The sequence below is a fragment of the Rhamphochromis longiceps genome, linkage group LG1, assembly GCF_057381845.1.
Source record: "Rhamphochromis longiceps isolate RC_006_pf linkage group LG1, R_longiceps_female_GT1.1, whole genome shotgun sequence".
Classification (NCBI taxonomy): Eukaryota; Metazoa; Chordata; class Actinopteri; order Cichliformes; family Cichlidae; genus Rhamphochromis; species Rhamphochromis longiceps.
The window spans coordinates 40,823,753-40,841,728 of NC_140557.1; the positions used below are offsets into that span (position 1 = coordinate 40,823,753).

The 17,976-nt window shown below is 42.4% G+C and overlaps 1 protein-coding gene across 1 annotated transcript; it reads right to left on the reverse strand.

Annotated features, from left to right (window-relative positions):
- Positions 1-5,415: 5,415 nt before the first annotated feature.
- LOC146679209 (ras-related protein Rab-11A) lies at positions 5,416-17,976 on the reverse strand. The gene is made up of 5 exons (XM_085409074.1): positions 17,803-17,976; positions 10,913-11,108; positions 10,232-10,425; positions 9,811-9,891; positions 5,416-7,894 (listed from the first exon to the last, which is right to left on the reverse strand). The coding sequence occupies exons 1-5, from the start codon at positions 17,840-17,842 to the stop codon at positions 7,758-7,760; spliced, it is 648 nt and encodes a 215-aa protein (XP_085265200.1). The 5' UTR covers positions 17,843-17,976; the 3' UTR covers positions 5,416-7,757.

Genomic DNA, 17,976 nt, shown 5'->3' on the forward strand with positions numbered 1-17,976 from the left:
GTCCTGCTAGACCTCAGTGCAGCGTTCGATACTGTCGACCATAATATCCTATTAGAGCGTTAGAACATGCTGTAGGTATTACAGGTACTGCGCTGCAGTGGTTTGTATCATATCTATCTAATAGACTCCAGTTTGTGCATGTAAATGGAGAGTCCTCTTCACACACTGAGGTTAATTATGGAGTTCCACAGGGTTCAGTGCTAGGACCAATTCTGTTTACATTATACATGCTTCCCTTAGGCAGCATCATTAGAAGACATAGCATACATTTACACTGCTATGCAGATGACACCCAGCTCTATCTGTCCATGAAGCCAGATAACACACACCAATGAGTTAAACTGCAGGAATGTCTTAAAGACATAAAGACCTGGATGACCGCTAACTTTCTGCTTCTTAATTCAGATAAAACTGAGGTTATTGTACTCGGCCCTGAAAAGCTTAGAAATATGGTATCTAAGCAGATTCTTACTCTGGATGGCATTACCTTGGCCTCCAGTAACACTGTGAGGAACCTTGGAGTCATTTTTGACCAGGACATGTCCTTCAACGCACATATTAAACAAATATGTAAGACTGCTTTCTTCCATTTGTGCAACATCTCTAAAATTAGAAATATCCTGTCTCAGAGTGACGCTGAAAAACTAGTTCATGCTTTTATTACTTCCAGGCTGGACGACTGTAATTAATTATTATCAGGAAGTCCTAAAAACTCCCTGAAAAGCCTTCAGCTGATCCAAAATGCTGCAGCAAGAGTCCTGACAGGGACTAGAAAGAGAGAGCAGATTTCTCCTGTTTTGGCTTCCTGTTAAATCCACAATTCAAAATCCTGCTCCTCACATACAAGGTCTTAAATAATCAGGCCCCATCTTATCTTAATGACCTTGTAGTACCATATCACCCTATTAGAGCACTTCGCTCTCGCTCTGCAGGCCTACTTGTTGTTCCTAGAGTATTTAAAAGTAGAATGGGAGGCAGAGCCTTCAGTTTTCAGGCCCCTCTTCTGTGGAACCAGCTTCCAGTTTGGATTCAGGAGACAGACACTATCTCTACTTTCAAGATTAGGCTTAAAACTTTCCTTTTTGCTAAAGCATATAGTTAGGGCTGGACCAGGTGACCCTGAATCCTCCCTTAGTTATGCTGCAATAGACGTAGGCTGCCGGGGATTCCCATGATGCATTGAGTTTTTCCTTTCCAGTCACCTTTCTCACTCACTATGTATTAACAGACCTCTCTGCATTGAATCATATCTGTTATTAACCTCTGTCTCTCTTCCACAGCATGTCTTTATCCTGTCTTCCTTCTCAACCAATCACAGCAGGTGGCCCCGCCCCTCCCTGAGCCTGGTTCTGCCGGATGTTTCTTCCTGTTAAAAGGGAGTTTTTCCTTCCCACTGTCGCCAAAGTGCTGCTCATAGGGGGTCATATGATTGTTGGGTTTTTCTCTGTATCTATGAAGCGCCTTGAGGCGACTTATGTTGTGATTTGGCGCTATATAAATAAAATTGAATTGAATTGAATTGAATTGAATATCAAATGTTCAGGCTGATACATGTTGACAATTGACATTAGTGATTAGTGAGTGAAAGAGCTAAGGTCCAGGGGATGATGAGCTACTTCCCTATATGTTGCAGCTTGATATATAATAATTAATATGCAAACGAATAAGTAACTAAAGCTTTAAAATAAAGGTAAGACTTTATAATGTGACACTAGTAAGCATTGCTAAGGTAAATGCTTAACCCTTTCATGCATGAATTATGACAACCTCAATCAGGATTTTTTTCTTAAGTATTTTTATTCTGGCATGAAAAGATTAATAAAAATACTTAAGAAAAAATCCTGATTGAGGTTGTCATAATTCATGCATGACAGAGTTAAATAACAATAATTACGATGAAATACGTGTATAGGAATTTCTTTTATTTATGTATTAATCACATTATTTTATTGTATAATGCCTTGGTGCCACTGGATTGTAGCATGTCTCACACTCATACAGTAAGACAGACGGTGGGGGTCTAGTAAGGAAGTTTGTTCCTTTCGTTTCTGAACAGCCAAAACGAGTGGAAGGGGTAAGGGAGGGAACTCTTAGTTTATCCTTGCCCATCTGCTCCTACTGTGCCCTGTCTCAGAATCTATCATGCCGCCCTATACTCCTGCACCCTATGCCTCCAAGTTTGGCAATTTATGAGTCAGATTGAAATATGTTGGAGAAGGAGAACTTCCCACTAGAGATTATGTTGCGGAGGAATTGCTTTTTCAGTCCTCTTGGGTGAATCCTCGGACATTTACTCTTTCATCTCTCTCCCAAACAGAAGGGACTTTGAACTGTGTTTTTTCCAGGAAGCTCCTCTTCGATGTTTCATGGAGATTGTTGCTTCAAACTCTGGCCAACCAAAATGGAAAGAGTGGACAGTAGAATCATCTCTTCAAATTGAAATGACCACCCTTGTGGTCAAATTCTGGACAGGAAGAATCCCTGATCATGGCATCGACTTATATTTGAAAAGATATCGTGAGGTGTTACATCCACCTATTAAACCGAGTTGCTCCAAGAAGAAATGGTAAAAAATAGTAACAGACTAAACTCCAAATAATACATTATGTTACAGATTTTACACATTTAAGAAATAACACTAATATATACAGATCAGTCAATTATAAGCATCAAGGATTAACAGAGGTGATTATAAATAAATATCAAGAAAATTGAGAAGAATATTACAGAGCAGAAAAGAGTGTGTGCAAAAAGGGTGAAACTGTTGCAGTGTTTACAGTGTGTTAGATGGAGGAGTTGTACAGGGAGATGACCACAGACAGGAATGACTTCCTGTGTCGTTCAGTGGTGCTTTTTGGTGACCTCAGTCTCTCACTGATCGTGCTCCTGTGACTAGCCAGCATGTCATGGAGTGGGTGGGAGGTGTTATTCAACATTGTCTTTATCTTGGACAACATCTGCCTCTCAGACACCACCCTAACCAGCTCCATCCCCACAACATTACTGGCCCTCTGGATCAGTTAATTTAGCCTGTTGGCATCTGTGACCCTCGACCTGCTGCCCCAGCATGCAACAGCATAGAGGATGGCACTGACCACAACAGATACAACAAGATAACATCAATTAGTAGGGATAGCGAAAACTTCCGTTTACATTCGTTAGCCACTTGGCTATGATAGTAAACAGTAGACACTGATGTAGCTTATTGAATCTTTTGGACTGTGTTCAGCACAATATTAATGAGTCATTGTCAGTTGATTTGTCCTGTTCTCATTGTATGACAGATTATGATGGCTGTTTGGTAGCCGTTTGCATACTATGCATACTCTCTCTCTCTTCATATGTGTGTGTGTGTGTGTTTGTTTCTCTGGTGAAATTCAGTATGGTTCCGACAACAGTTTTATGTTAATGTGCAATCCTTAATATGTTTAATATGCGCGCCAGAGGGAGTGTTCGCCCAGGGCGCCAAACAGGCTAGGACCGCCACTGGTATGGAGTGACACATGTCCAATGTAGTGGTTTATGTGCAAGTATGCCATCAACACTGACACAAGTGCAAGAAAACAGCCTTTGAATAGCTGTCCACTGTCGTGACCGCTATGCGTGAAAGGGTTAATACTGTGCTAAAGGCTAAATACTTCACTCTTCATCAAACAAGTCTCAGCTATCTTCACAACAGAAAAATAACACAGACAAGCCTCCTTTGTTAGTGGATGGGACTGGGGTCAAACTAAAACATTCATTATTTTTGGTTTAATTAGTCTCCTTTCCTTAGTTTACTACTAACTTCATACTTCAGTGGTCATTTCTATGGAATTTTAAAATCTCTAACCTGTAAAACTGTTACTGTATTGTTACTGTATTGAATAAATATGAGTGTAAAAGCCAAGCTCTCAATTTCCCGGTCGATCTACGTCACCACCCTCACCTATGGTCACGAGCAGTGGGTAGGGACCAGAAAAACGAGACTGCGGATACAAGCGCCGGAAATGAGCTTCCTCCAAAGCGTAGCTGGTGTCTCCCTTACAGATAGGGTGAGGGGTTTGGACATCCGGACGGAGCTCAGAGTAGAGCCGCTGCTCCTCCACATCGAAAGGAGCCAGCTGAGGTGGTTCGAGCATCTGACAAGGATGCCTCCTGGGCGCCTCCTGGTCGAGGTGTTCCGGGCATGTCCCACCAGGAGGCCCCGGGGCAGACCCAGGACACGCTGGAGAGAGAGATCATATTATTACTCTGACCCTACCTACATTACAGTGTTCTGTTTGCATCTGGAAATAAATATTTTTATGTTCTGCATCTCTTTGTGCTTTGTCTGTGTCATTTTTCTATTGAGAAAATAACTGTACTTTCAATTTCATTTATAAATGCTTTATAAAGCAAAAACAGACAGCTGTTTTACTGCCAAAACAGCTGTGACCCATCAAGTCATGGAGTCCACCGGACCCTTGAAGATATGCTGTGGTATCTGGCACCAAGACGTTAGCAACAGATTCTTTAAGTTGCCAGGTAGAGCCTCCATGTATTGGACTTCCTTAACTGGATTGAATTTGTCTTTTTTGTTTCGTAGCAAGATGCATTATCCTGCTGAAAGATGCCGAAGCCATGAAGAATCACACTGCCTCCGCCGGCTTGCCTTCTTCCCATAGTGCCAGGTGTTCCCCAGGTGTGCGACACACACACACCTAGCCATCCTGTGAAGTAAAAGAAAGTGTGATTCATCAGCCCAGGCCTCAATGCTCGGACCATGGTCCAGTCCCGATGCTCGTGTGCCCATTGTTGCCACTTTCTGCAGTGGATATTTCGGCGCAGGCACCCTGACTGGTCTGCGGCTCTGCAGCCCCATACACAACAAACTGCTGTGCACGGTGTGTCCTGACAGCTTTTGATTAAAACCAGCATAACTTTTCTGCATTTTGAGCCAGAGCAGTTCATCGATTGAATTGCACCAGCCTTTGCTCCTCACATGCATAAAAAAGCTTTACGCCACCACTGTTCCTTTTTTGGACATTTTAAAAAGCTACACAGATAGCAAGGAAACATTGAAACAATGTTTAGTCAATATCAGGCGATGTCATAGAACCAACGTTGAGATCTGACGTCAGTATACTGACCACTGGCTGGCAACACAAGAGCTTCAGTTTGGAAGCCCAGTCATGTAGCTGATGACCTAGGCTCAAAGGTCACACAGATCTAACCATCACAATGTGGCCATCGTCAAACCCGCTCAAATTCTTATGCTTACCCATTTTTCCTGTTTCTAACGTAACTCTGAGGGAAAAATGTTCACTGACACTATGATGAGATGATCAGTAGTATTCACGTCACCTGTCAGTGGCCATAATGTTATACCTGACGGCAGTAAGACTTCACAGTACAATAAAAATCTACAATTAAAAAAAAAGTAAAATCCAGAAAGCTTTTTGACCGGTGCGCTTTATTAAGATGAATTGATAACTTAAGATATAGACACAATTGTACAATTTATCAATCTGTACAGAACAAAACCGTTCATTTTGACCCGTTCTCATATTTAACGCTCCAAATTCATTGAAATGACATAATTTCTCACTTATGTGTTTACACTGAAATTACAGTCAGTTATAGAATTCAATAGTTAAAAAAAGAAAGAAATCAAAACACATATTTAAAAAAAACAAAGAAACACACACATACACACACAGGGAAAAATGAAGACAACAAAGGTACATGAAACAAGAAATCATATTGTCAGAAGAAAGAAATTGCTTTGTCCACAGATTTCCTGCTGTCAAGTCTGGAGAGGCCCAGTGGACAGTGCCGTCTGTTCGATAAAACGCCATTGGCACGGCCAGCTAAAGCTCACACATTCTGGAGTTACCCATTTACCCTCTTCTGCTAGACACATACACCAAGTTCGGGCTTTGTATATGTCTGCGATAACCTGAAATTTCAGCTTGAAGGCTTTTAGCAGGAGCCTGCCAGTTAGCGGATTAAACTGAGCTAACTCGTTAAGCATGTTGTATTCGTTAGCCAAGCCTAACCAACCATCAAGATTTCATAAACGGTAATGACAATGTTAGCTACATAAGGCGATACAATGTGGAGGTGCAGTCGTACACAAAGCCATGCATTGTGTTGAAGTCAGAGGCAGCTTGGTGTGCGTAGGCTTTATGTGACAGGGGCAACATGGCTGTCCTCCTCCTCGAGAGACACACAAAGCTTGGTTAATGAGGAGGCGGACACGACGGTGAGCTGTTAGTGAGCGTATGAGAAGCGGTCTCCACAGGTCGAGGAGGCATTCGTAAGTTGGCCAGAAGCTTAAGCCGCTGATTTTTGTTGTTTGCCAGAGGAGCAACTTCACACTAAATTAGGTTCGGTTCAGACTCCACGTCACTTTTTGGTTCTTAAACAGACCCGGTGTCCCAAACTGGCAAAAGAGGTCCAAATTTTGTATGTGCAGCAAAAGCCTAATCCTAAATAAGTAAGCATGTTTACTAGATCAGCTCTTACACGTAAGTGCATGATATATTAAGCAAATCAAACCTTGAAAAACATCTTTCTCAGTGTGTCTTAACTACAGTACTGTGGTTACATGCAAAGCAGAATTGGCTAGACAACAGGAAACTTCACATTATAAGATTACTGACTATAATAGGAATGTCATACAAGACTGCTATCAGCTACTTTACTCATACTTCTTTTTCCTTCACTTGCTATAGAAGTCGCATTACAGGAAAAAACCCAAACAGCCATGTGCTAGTTTCTGCATAGTGGTCAAATATGTTGGAAATTAATGCATGTTTTCTTAATGCTGAGCAAAAAAGCCTGCTAGATTTATTCTGTATTCAGTCCCGTTCAACGTGAGCATGAGTAACTCGGTATGCAGCCACTTAAAATAGAACATGATGATTCAAATGCACAGGCTTCCTGTTCAGGGTTCCTAAAATGATGATAGTGTTCCACATTTAGTCCAGTTCAAGTCAACCACCTGGACGTCAGAGGTCCATCTTCGGCATGCTGTCACGAACCCGTCACCTGCTGCAAATGCAGTGACGATGCCGACAAAGTTTACCAGGCTGCGCGCCACATGCTAGCTACACTCCCCTGGCCTTTCCACTAACTGAAGCTCAACAAATGTAAAAGAGTCCGGCGTCATTTTCACAGAAATCACATCAAACAGCATGACACTACCGGAGCAAACGTCCGCAATGTGCTCGATACATCCACGTAGTTTCCAAAACAGTACATTGCACTAAAGAGGAGGTGAGGGGCGCTAAAATAACAGAGGCAAAGCTTTAAATTCAGATTTAGTAGCAGATATATGATACAAGACATTAAAAAAGGTGGAGAAATCAACTGGAGCACTGAGCTTGAGAAGAAGAAAACGAATCACATTCATATATTAAGACATTTTTGTGACATGTCAGCGCATCTGCAGTAATGAAATCTAACGTGATATGAAATGCCTGCTGCTTGCTGTCCTGCAGTAGTCTAAAGACAACGGGGCTCTGCTTAGGGAGGGCCGCCCCACATGGGTTCATCCTAAACTGGGATAATATTTACCGGGGGAAGGGGAAGAATAGGGTTAGCAGGAGGAGGTAGGTGCAGAGATCAGGTCACGGCTTCGAAGCTGCGGCTCATTCCCCACACGCCAAACAGTATGTCGAGGCAGTCTATTATCCGAGGGCGGGGCTTAAGGTTGATGGGGATCGAGGGAGGAAAGGACAGGGAGAAATGGGGGAATTGGGGGGAGAGATAGTAGCGGATCTGAGGCTGGGCTAGATGTTCTGACAGCACTGCATCTTTGGTTTGTTCTCAGTGGGCTGCACCTGGATATTAACCACGTTGTTGCTGGGAGACATGTCGCTCTCCTGGCGCTCCGACATCTGCTTCTGGGAGACGATACGGTAAATCTCTGATGGGAGGACGAGGAGGAGAAGAAAAGTAATGCGTCAAGTTGATAGATGATAGACATGTGACAAAACAAATTATTCTTATGGAAGGCGTGTAATTCCTCCATGCAGCTGACTAACAGGAAGCATGGCAGCCAAAAAAAACAATGGCCGACTTTTCTCATCATGTAAGTCATTACTACAACTATCACTGAAAGAGACTCTTTTAAAACTTTCATAACATCCCGTAAGTGTCTAGCTGAAAATCAATCGAGCTTTAAATGTTGGCTCCGCCTCTTCCAAGTACTGTCGTCCTGTGACCAGGATGTAGATCACACCTACTTTCTGGTCATCACACAGTGTTATCTAACAAATACCATGCATGCATTTTATTCCCCAGTGTCACATGTTATTAAAAACACTGTGCAAATATGTTCCTGCAGAAAAGTAGTTAGTTGCAACCTGCAAATCTGGGGAGAATTACAAGGCAAACATTAAACAGAAGGCGAAACAGTATTTAATCAGAGTAAACCAACTGTGATTGGATTCTAGCAGAGAGCACTGAGTGTCATTGTGCTCGGTACTCTATGGAGAGAAAAAATCTAAAACCCGAGTATCACGTTTGTTGTTCACTTTAAGTACAATTACACATTTAAAGTATGAACACAACCAAAGAGCAATCTCCGATGGAAAACTGCAGTTACTCTAACGGCCACTGGAAGCTGATGCCAAAAGAGAGTCAGTACCCATCAAATCTAAATCAAAGTGCTCAACTTTTCAACAGAAATATGTTTAGAGTAGGGTTGGGCGAATATATCGACGATTGTTTTTAAACAGGCGATTTATTTATTTGTCTGCCCATCAGTAAGTTTGCTAATAATGATGGCGCTAATAGAAGCAGTCAACAGAAGAAAAAACAGCGCTGTTTTAACAGCACCCTCTTTCATCTGCGAGCAAACGCCCCCTCCTCAGAGTGCGCCCAGATGCTCGTCGATGGAGCTGCAGAAGCGGGCGATAGCCTAGCATACTCACCGGATGGTGGACACGTACATGCTGTGCAGGTTAGTCTGAGTACTTTGCTCACACTATACGTCTGCACACGTGACACGCTGCTTTGGTTACATCCTTAGGCTTACATCTTTCATCCCAAATTGGTGACTTTATATTTTTTTAGTGTTAACGCGCCGTCGCCATGACTGATGCGATTTACAATTAACGTATCTGCAGCGCAGACTGGCTCAAAATCCCTGAAATGTCTCTGTCAACGGATTTCGGCAGTTTCTCCAAAGTTTGTTCAGTCTGTGCTCCAGATGAGTTGAGCTCGTTGAAAATTGTAATCACGTTAACGCGATGACCGCGTTAATGCCGACAGGCCTAATTTTTTGGGGGGGAAAATCAGTTTGCAAATCAGTCTGTGCATGATTACATTGCTCGGCCCATCAAAAAGTCTGCGCATGCGTTAACATATCGCCCATCAGCGATTATTGGACTGATGATTGTTGGTTGGAAAATTTTTACATATCGCCCAACCCTAGTTTACAGTCTGACACACACACACAGACACACAGACACACACACACACACACACACACACACACACACACACACACACACACACACACACACACTAAAACAAAATATTTGCCTGGATAATCCCCATAAAAACTGTAAACAACCCACTATGACATAAAGTGAGTCCAGAAAGGCTGTGGGGTCAACTCTGTTTACTCCCAGCAGCAGAAGTTCACTTGGCACCAAACTTCCTCACACTGTGACCGGCCTCATAAAAGTGACAGCTCTTGATAACAAAGACACCTGTTCAACTGGGCAGCATTCCCTCAGATATCAGTGGCCAACAGTGTGTTACTTGATGGGTATTTTTTACCTTATGGTGACCTGTGAAAGGACAGGAGTCTAAAGGTGCACACACATCACACACCTGTCAGAATGGTCTGGAAGGCCGTCTCTACATTGGTGGAGTCCAAAGCCGATGTCTCCAGAAAAGATAAGCCATTCTTCTCTGCGGGGCAAAGCGGAACAATCATTATGAACAGATCATATATGTAGCATTTTCACAAACAATGAGTCAGTCTGAGCCATTACACAGGTTTATCTGAATGTGTGCACCACACACAGTTACACAGAATTACTTCACTGTGTAGCACAGCAAATGAAAGATGGGTCTTATTACTAGTATCACTAATGCATTGATCCTCAGAGCATAGTTCTAATATTTAGAATTTTTACAAGATTTCAGGCTCTAGAATTGCCATTTAGGGTATTCTATCATGAGATTTCTGTGTAATTGTGATACTTAATAGACACTTTATTCCACAGGGTAACAGAAAAGGATGTCTCACCAGCAAAAGCCCGGGCCTCATCAGTGGGAACAGCCCTGAGGTGGCGCAGGTCACTCTTGTTGCCCACCAGCATGATAACAATGTTGCTGTCAGCGTGATCCCTCAGCTCCTTCAGCCAGCGCTCCACATTCTCATAAGTTAAATGCTTGGCAATGTCATAGACCAGGAGAGCACCAACGGCCCCACGGTAGTATCTGCATCAGAGCCATGTGCACATGGACACACTCGTTATTACACTGTCGCAGTGAGAGCTGAAACAAACCTGAACACTGTGTGTGCAGGTGCTGAGGGGTATGTTGGAGGGCTGTGGTTTATTGTTCGGTCAATATTAGCTATGGTCATGATTTTCCAACAGCTGAACAGTCATTGAACTACATCAGCCCACAACACATCATTTCCTCGAGAAACTGTAAGATTTTTACATCAGCTCAACTTATTGACTTTGTTTTGGGTTTTTTTGAGTAAAAAAATATTAATATTCCAAGAAATTTACTTTTTTTTTGAGAGTGGAGAACTGTGGATGTTTTTTGGATAACAATTTTCCCTTGAAATATCCAACTCATCTGATGGAATTATTAAATAAGTAACACTGGTGGTTATTAACTTAATAAAATAAATTCACTGATATATAACAAGAGATCTAGACGTGAATCCTCCTCTGGCAGTCGCTGTTATACTCACGCTGAGGTTATGGCTCGGTAACGCTCCTGACCCGCTGTGTCCCATATCTGGGCCTTCACCGTCTTGCCATCCACCTGGATACTCCGCGTGGCAAACTCGACTCCAATGGTGCTCTTGCTCTCCAGGTTGAACTCATTGCGGGTGAAGCGGGACAACAGGTTACTCTTTCCCACACCCGAATCCCCAATAAGGACCACTGAATCACACAATGGAGAAAATGCAACGTAACTGAATCTGGGCAAGAAAACAGTAAAATGATACCGGTATAAAAGATGGTCAATATAAAGTCCACAGAACTTATTCCATCCATGTTTTTACACACACACACACACACACACACACACACACAGTGGTCCCTCGCTATAACGCGGTTGGCTGTAGACTAGGGATGGGTACCGGTGTACCCATCCCGTTTTCTGACATAAACGGTAGTAACCAGACCGAAAAGCAGCGCACATTTCGGTGCTTTTTTTCCCTGAGATGTCATACACTTTGAATTCTAGCCAATCATTTTACCTTTGCGAGCGTAGTAGGCGGGCCCAGGTACGTACGTTCTTTTAGAGCAGAGCTACAGATTAAATGTCCAAGGCAAAGCGGTCAAAAGTCTGGCTGTACTTCACAGCAAAATATGCAAACTCAGCAGCAACAAGTGCTTTAAGCTGATACTGTGATACTGTCAAAGGAGGTAACACCTCGAATCTGATGAAACACCTGGCGACGCATAGCAGTTTTTTTTAAAAGCCGAGAAATGCGCCGTATTTGATAGCTTGCTGCGAGACCTCACACCGAGCACATCTACTGCGGGTGGGTTGCCTGTTATGCAACATCCCCCAAAAACACGAAGAGGAGAGTCCTGGCCCCTAGCCCTGCCAGTGTAGCAGAAATGATGAGGATGATGATGCAGCAGCAGCCGTTCTTCTCTGCGTGAGTAGCTTAATGTTGTTCGTGTGTAATTTACGTTGAGTAGGCTAACCACGTTATTACATTAATGCATGTAAGGTGAACTAGCAAACATCATCATAGCTACATGCGGCTGTCCTCTTGTTTGATGGCAGATACTCCCTTCACCCTGGCCAAAAAGGCTAAAATGACCAAAGAAAAATGGTAAATGGCCTGCATTTGTATAGCGCTTTAGTGGAAAACAGTTAAACATGAGAGGTTTTTGGACCAATTTTGTGTTCTCCATTCCTTAAGCACCGGTTTGAGCACCGTTTGAGCACCGGCACCGTTTCAAAAGTACCGGTTTGGCACCGGTATTGGATAAAACCTAAACGATACCCATCCCTACTGTAGACCATTGTCAATCAATCTCGTGCTGTGCCTCCTGTACAGTGCAGAATTGTTCAGTGGCTGGCAGTGTAACTCTGAAATGCTGTACTGTATGTTTGTACGTTTTCTCCCTAACAAACAACAATGTTGACAAAACGTCGTCACTTGCAGGAGCCTTTGGTTTGAACTTTGAGAGTTTAAACAAGAGAGAAAAGTGTGAAAATGTTCACGCCTGTCTGAGAAAAGTGTATTAAGTGTGTAGTGAGGGGTTTCACCGCCTTAAAACATCTAGAATAACTGATAATAACTAAAAATAAAGTTGCCTACTTCGCAGATTTCACCTATCATGGGTTATTTTTAGAACTTAACTCCCGCGATAAACGAGGGAGCGCTGTGTACATACACACACACACAAAGGTACAGTGGGGCAAAAAAGTATTTAGTCAGCCACCGATTGTGCAAGTTCCCCCACTTAAAATGATGACAGAGGTCAGTAATTTGCACCAGAGGTACACTTCAACTGTGAGAGACAGAATGTGAAAAAAAATCCATGAATCCACATGGTAGGATTTGTAAAGAATTTATTCGTAAATCAGGGTGGAAAATAAGTATTTGGTCACCTCAAACAAGGAAAATCTCTGGCTCTCACAGACCTGTAACGTCTTCTGTAAGAAGCTTTTCTGTCCCCCACTCGTTACCTGTATGAATGGCACCTGTTTGAACTCATCATCTGTATAAAAGACACCTGTCCACAGCCTCAAACAGTCAGACTCCAAACTCCGCCATGGCCAAGACCAAAGAGCTTTGGAAGGACACCAGGAAAAGTATTGTAGACCTGCACCAGACTGGGAAGGGTGAATCTACAATAGGCAAGCAGCTTGGTGTGAAAAAATCAACTGTGGGAGCAATCATCAGAAAATGGAAGACATACAAGACCACTGATAATCTCCCTCGATCTGGGGCTCCACGCAAGATCTCATCCCGTGGGGTCAAAATGATCATGAGAACGGTGAGCAAAGATCCCAGAACCACACGGGGGGACCTGGTGAATGACCTGCAGAGAGCTGGGACCAAAGTAACAAAGGTCACCATCAGTAACACACTACAACGGCAGGGAATCAAATCCCGCAGTGCCAGACGTGTTCCGCTGCTGAAGCCAGTGCATGTCCAGGCCCGTCTGAAGTTTGCCAGAGAGCACATGGATGATACAGCAGAGGATTGGGAGAATGTCATGTGGTCAGACGAAACCAAAGTAGAACTTTTTGGTATAAACTCAACTCGTCGTGTTTGGAGGAAGAAGAATACGGAGTTGCATCCCAAGAACACCATACCTACTGTGAAGCATGGGGGTGGAAACATCATGCTATGGGGCTGTTTTTCTGCCAAGGGGACAGGACGACTGATCCGTGTTAAGGACAGAATGAATGGGGCCATGTATCGTGAGATTTTGAGCCAAAACCTCCTTCCATCAGTGAGAACTTTGAAGATGAAACGAGGCTGGGTCTTCCAACATGACAATGATCCAAAACACACCGCCCGGGCAACAAAGGAGTGGCTCCGTAAGAAGCATTTGAAAGTCCTGGAGTGGCCTAGCCAGTCTCCAGACCTCAACCCCATAGAAAATCTGTGGCGGGAGTTGAAAGTCCGTGTTGCTCGGCGACAGCCCCAAAACATCACTGCTCTCGAGAAGATCTGCATGGAGGAATGGGCCAAAATACCAGCTACTGTGTGTGCAAACCTGGTAAAGACCTATAGTAAACGTTTGACCTCTGTTATTGCCAACAAAGGTTATGTTACAAAGTATTGAGTTGTATTTTTGTTATTGACCAAATACTTATTTTCCACCCTGATTTACCAATAAATTCTTTACAAATCCTACCATGTGGATTCATGGATTTTTTTTTCACATTCTGTCTCTCACAGTTGAAGTGTACCTCTGGTGCAAATTACTGACCTCTGTCATCATTTTAGGTGGGGGAACTTGCACAATCGGTGGCTGACTAAATACTTTTTTGCCCCACTGTATATAAACCAACAATATAATAACCAATCTAAATCTTATATACAGAAAATACAGGATTACAGAAATGAAATGACCACCACAGAATGTACATAAGGTGTAGCTGCAGTCTAGCAGTGTGAAAGTTCAACTGGGAGATGGTGAAGAAACAGTTACACTGTTAAACTGTACTTATTTAAAATAAACAATATACGTAATGTTGCAGTACACGTTTGACTTCTGTTACAAAAGAAATAATATTTAAGTCAAAATGAACCTTATATTTTTCACATTAAAATGAAACCCTTCCCAGCAATAATTGCAATGCAGCCTCTGCATAAAATAACACAATCATCAGAAATATTCCTGGAGCTCATCTCATCAGCTAAACACAGCTCATAGCCAATAATTACACTTATGTGAAAACTAGAGCTGCGATAAAACTATTTGACATTTGGGTTTTAATTCATTACCTTAAATTACACAATGTAAACTTTTGTAAAAGTCTTTAAATTGCTAGGCCTAACTTAGCATTACTACTCTTGTGTGATATTCTTTAGTAATATCCACGCCTAACATCATATCCATTTTCTACAAACTAGTTAGCATCAGTGTTTTCTGGTGATGCCGGTAGGATTAGAGCCTACTCCAGCAGAAATCTGACAATAAGCAAGTCCACTACAGATAAAGGCCTAAAACAGATACACACAAATTCAAAAAAAAACATCTGCAGCTGTTCATTTTCAGTCTTTGGGAGCACGATAGGCCCACATAGATTAGAAAAACAACAATTTTCAAAAAGCCTAGCCATGTTTCTACTGTAAGAGAACAAAGCGGTTCGTGTTTTATGAAATTCTGGGATGTTATGAGGATGTTTTCCCACTGCAGGGCCTTTATGGTGGCCTTCACTGTTAATCATGTTCCAACCACAGGAACATAAAAGAAAAATGCAACGACTGTTGGGTAGATACTTTGGACTGATCCCAGACATGTGCACATATATAACCTCACACAATATGTTCAGTTTAAAACGCTCTAATGTGCAGCCGTCACCTTAGAAGTCATAATAATGTTTTGAGTAGCACAGGCAGCAATCTTGGGGATCCTTTTCTACCCAAAAGAAGAATCATAACCTACAAAACACCCATTTTTCTGTGAGCATGCACAGATCCTGAAGCAGAAAGCCCGGTGTAACAGAGAAAGCTGATAATCAACTCTGTGATTCCTGTTATCTTCAATAGGGAAAGGTATGAGGTCACCCGCCTGAAAACTTCAATGAGGTTTTGTTGAACAAGCAAAGGCAGAGAAAGCCTGTCTGTCTTGAACTTTGTTAGTAGTCATCATACTGCAACGAATACAGAAAAAACAACTCATAAAGCGTGTTAATAATTTTGTGACAGCTTCAACTGGGACCTCAAAAGCACACAGCAGGATAAGGCAAATTTTATAAACAGGAATGTGACAGCAAAATGAGGAGAGTGGTGGGATCCCAAATATCTAAAGTGAATTTTACCATATGTGAAAGTCTGCTGTTTATCTCATAGGTTGTTGGTTGTTCAAAAAAAGCCACTAAATCTTTAAAAAATAAAATAAAAAGAACTGTCCTGTTGGCCTATCACAGAAACTAGTGTGGGTACAAATATATAACTTAGCACAGAAAGTAATGAAATTAGTGTTCGGTTCATTATTTCTTTAATGGAAGAATGTTGCCTGGCAATAAATCTTAAACCATTAAAGAACCAGTTTATTTCCCCTTAAATGCTGCCTGATGGTGAAAGGAAGACAGAGTTGTGGGTTAAGTAACAAAGGTGAGTATGTGGGTTACACCAATAACAACTTGCCAAAACTTCCAATGCCAACGTCAGACATATTCTGCTGCTGACTCGTTATTCAGTTATTGGATTGAAAATGTGAAGAAACAAGACACACCGGCAATTTCACAATTTATTCATTTAACAGAGACTTCAGTAGCATGTGGAAGAACCAAACAGCCACGACAGCCTCATCTTCTCCTCATGCTTGGTCACACACTGCTGTGGGATTGCATCCTATTCTTCAACCCATATTTATTACAAGGCAGCCAGTGTGGTTGTGTTGGTTACTCTGGCAGGACTAGCACCCTCCATCCTGATGCCACAAGCATTCAGCTGTGTTGACATCAGGACTGCTGGCAGGTCATTCCATGCTCTCCACACCTATATTCTGGATTTAGTCTCTGATAAACTCCACTCTGTGTGGGTTAAGCGTCTTGGAGGACAGAGATTGTTCCCAGACTGTGGAGATATGGATTGCCACTGGTTACAGAAACTCATCTTGATATCTAGCTCCACTGAGATTACCAGTGATGAGAAGCTTTGCTTTTTCACTGAGGAAGATGCTGCTCTTCACCATCACACTGCCTCCACCAAAAGCTTTCACCGTATCGGTGCATAAATCAGCACAGGGTTCTCCACATCCTCTCCATACTCTGACACTTGACACTATGAGCCAACTGCAGTAAGCACAATCTGGACTCATTGCTGAACGTAACATTCCTATACACATTCAGGGTTCAACTGCACCCATTATCAACACTAAATGAAACTAACAGTGAAGGGCAGTCATGGCAGTCTGTTCCAGGTTGTCTGGTTACAAAACCATAAGAAATATTGTCCTCCAAACTTTGATTGCAAATCTGTAGAAGACTGAGTACCACACTGACAGTGTGTTTGTGATGTTGTCTTGTTGGGACACCGACTGCACAGCCTGTCTCTGATATCCACCCTCATATGGGACCTGGCCTTCAATGTGGAGATGGCACTAGGACTCACTCAAAAATAATGCTGAAACTTAGTCTTGTAAAACACCAACTTGAAGTTGCCCTATGACATGGATCTCATCCAGATCAGTCAAACATGTTGACTGATCAGGTTCATGCCCTGCTAATCAGACATCAGATTGTCCATACCTGGCGTACCAGAAGCTCAAAACAAGAGTTGATAGTTGTTTGACATTGGCATAGTTCTTCATGGGTGCAACCCAAACATGCGATACCATTTAAGGAGTAATAGAAAGGCATTCCAACAGTACACGACTTATTACCAAGAAGCATTGTTATGACACAAAAATAGTAATAGTAATCTTCCTGACTTTTTAAGCAAATTTTACACATTCACAGTAATAAAAATACTTTAAAAATAACATAATGGCGAAAAGAATGATTTGGGTCACTTTTAAAATTGTGGTCACGTGTTCATGAAGCAGCTCTTAACGCATTCTTTCCAATCCTCACACAAGTTCCTGTAGCTTGTCAAGCTCGACCTAAGATAACGTGATAACGGTTAACGCTAGGCGTGTCCGCGCCTACCATCAACAAGCTAACAGTAGCTAACAGCTAATGTTCTTTTCTTTTCGCCCCATCACTTCAATACACCGTACGTAAAGAAAATAGCACTATAACGCCAACCCTCAAGTGCAGGCCGTTTAGAGGTATACACCCTCAAATCAATTTCCTGAAAGCTCGGTGAAAATCAACCACAGCACAAAGGTTGACGCTGGCTTAGTTAGCCTGACAGCTGACCAGCTGGCCTGTTTAGCTTATCGGCTAAAAGCTACGACACTAACGAGAAATTCACATTTTTACCTTTGAATAAATAATCGTATTCATCGTCTCTAGTCCCCATCGTCTTATTGAGATTGAATATTTAGTCCAAGATATGCTTCGTTTCAAAGCAAATACGGCAATCTGCAGTATTTTACTCTTCCAACGGGAATGTGTTTGGGAGCCGTACTTCCGTATTTTCTTCTTCTCATTCGC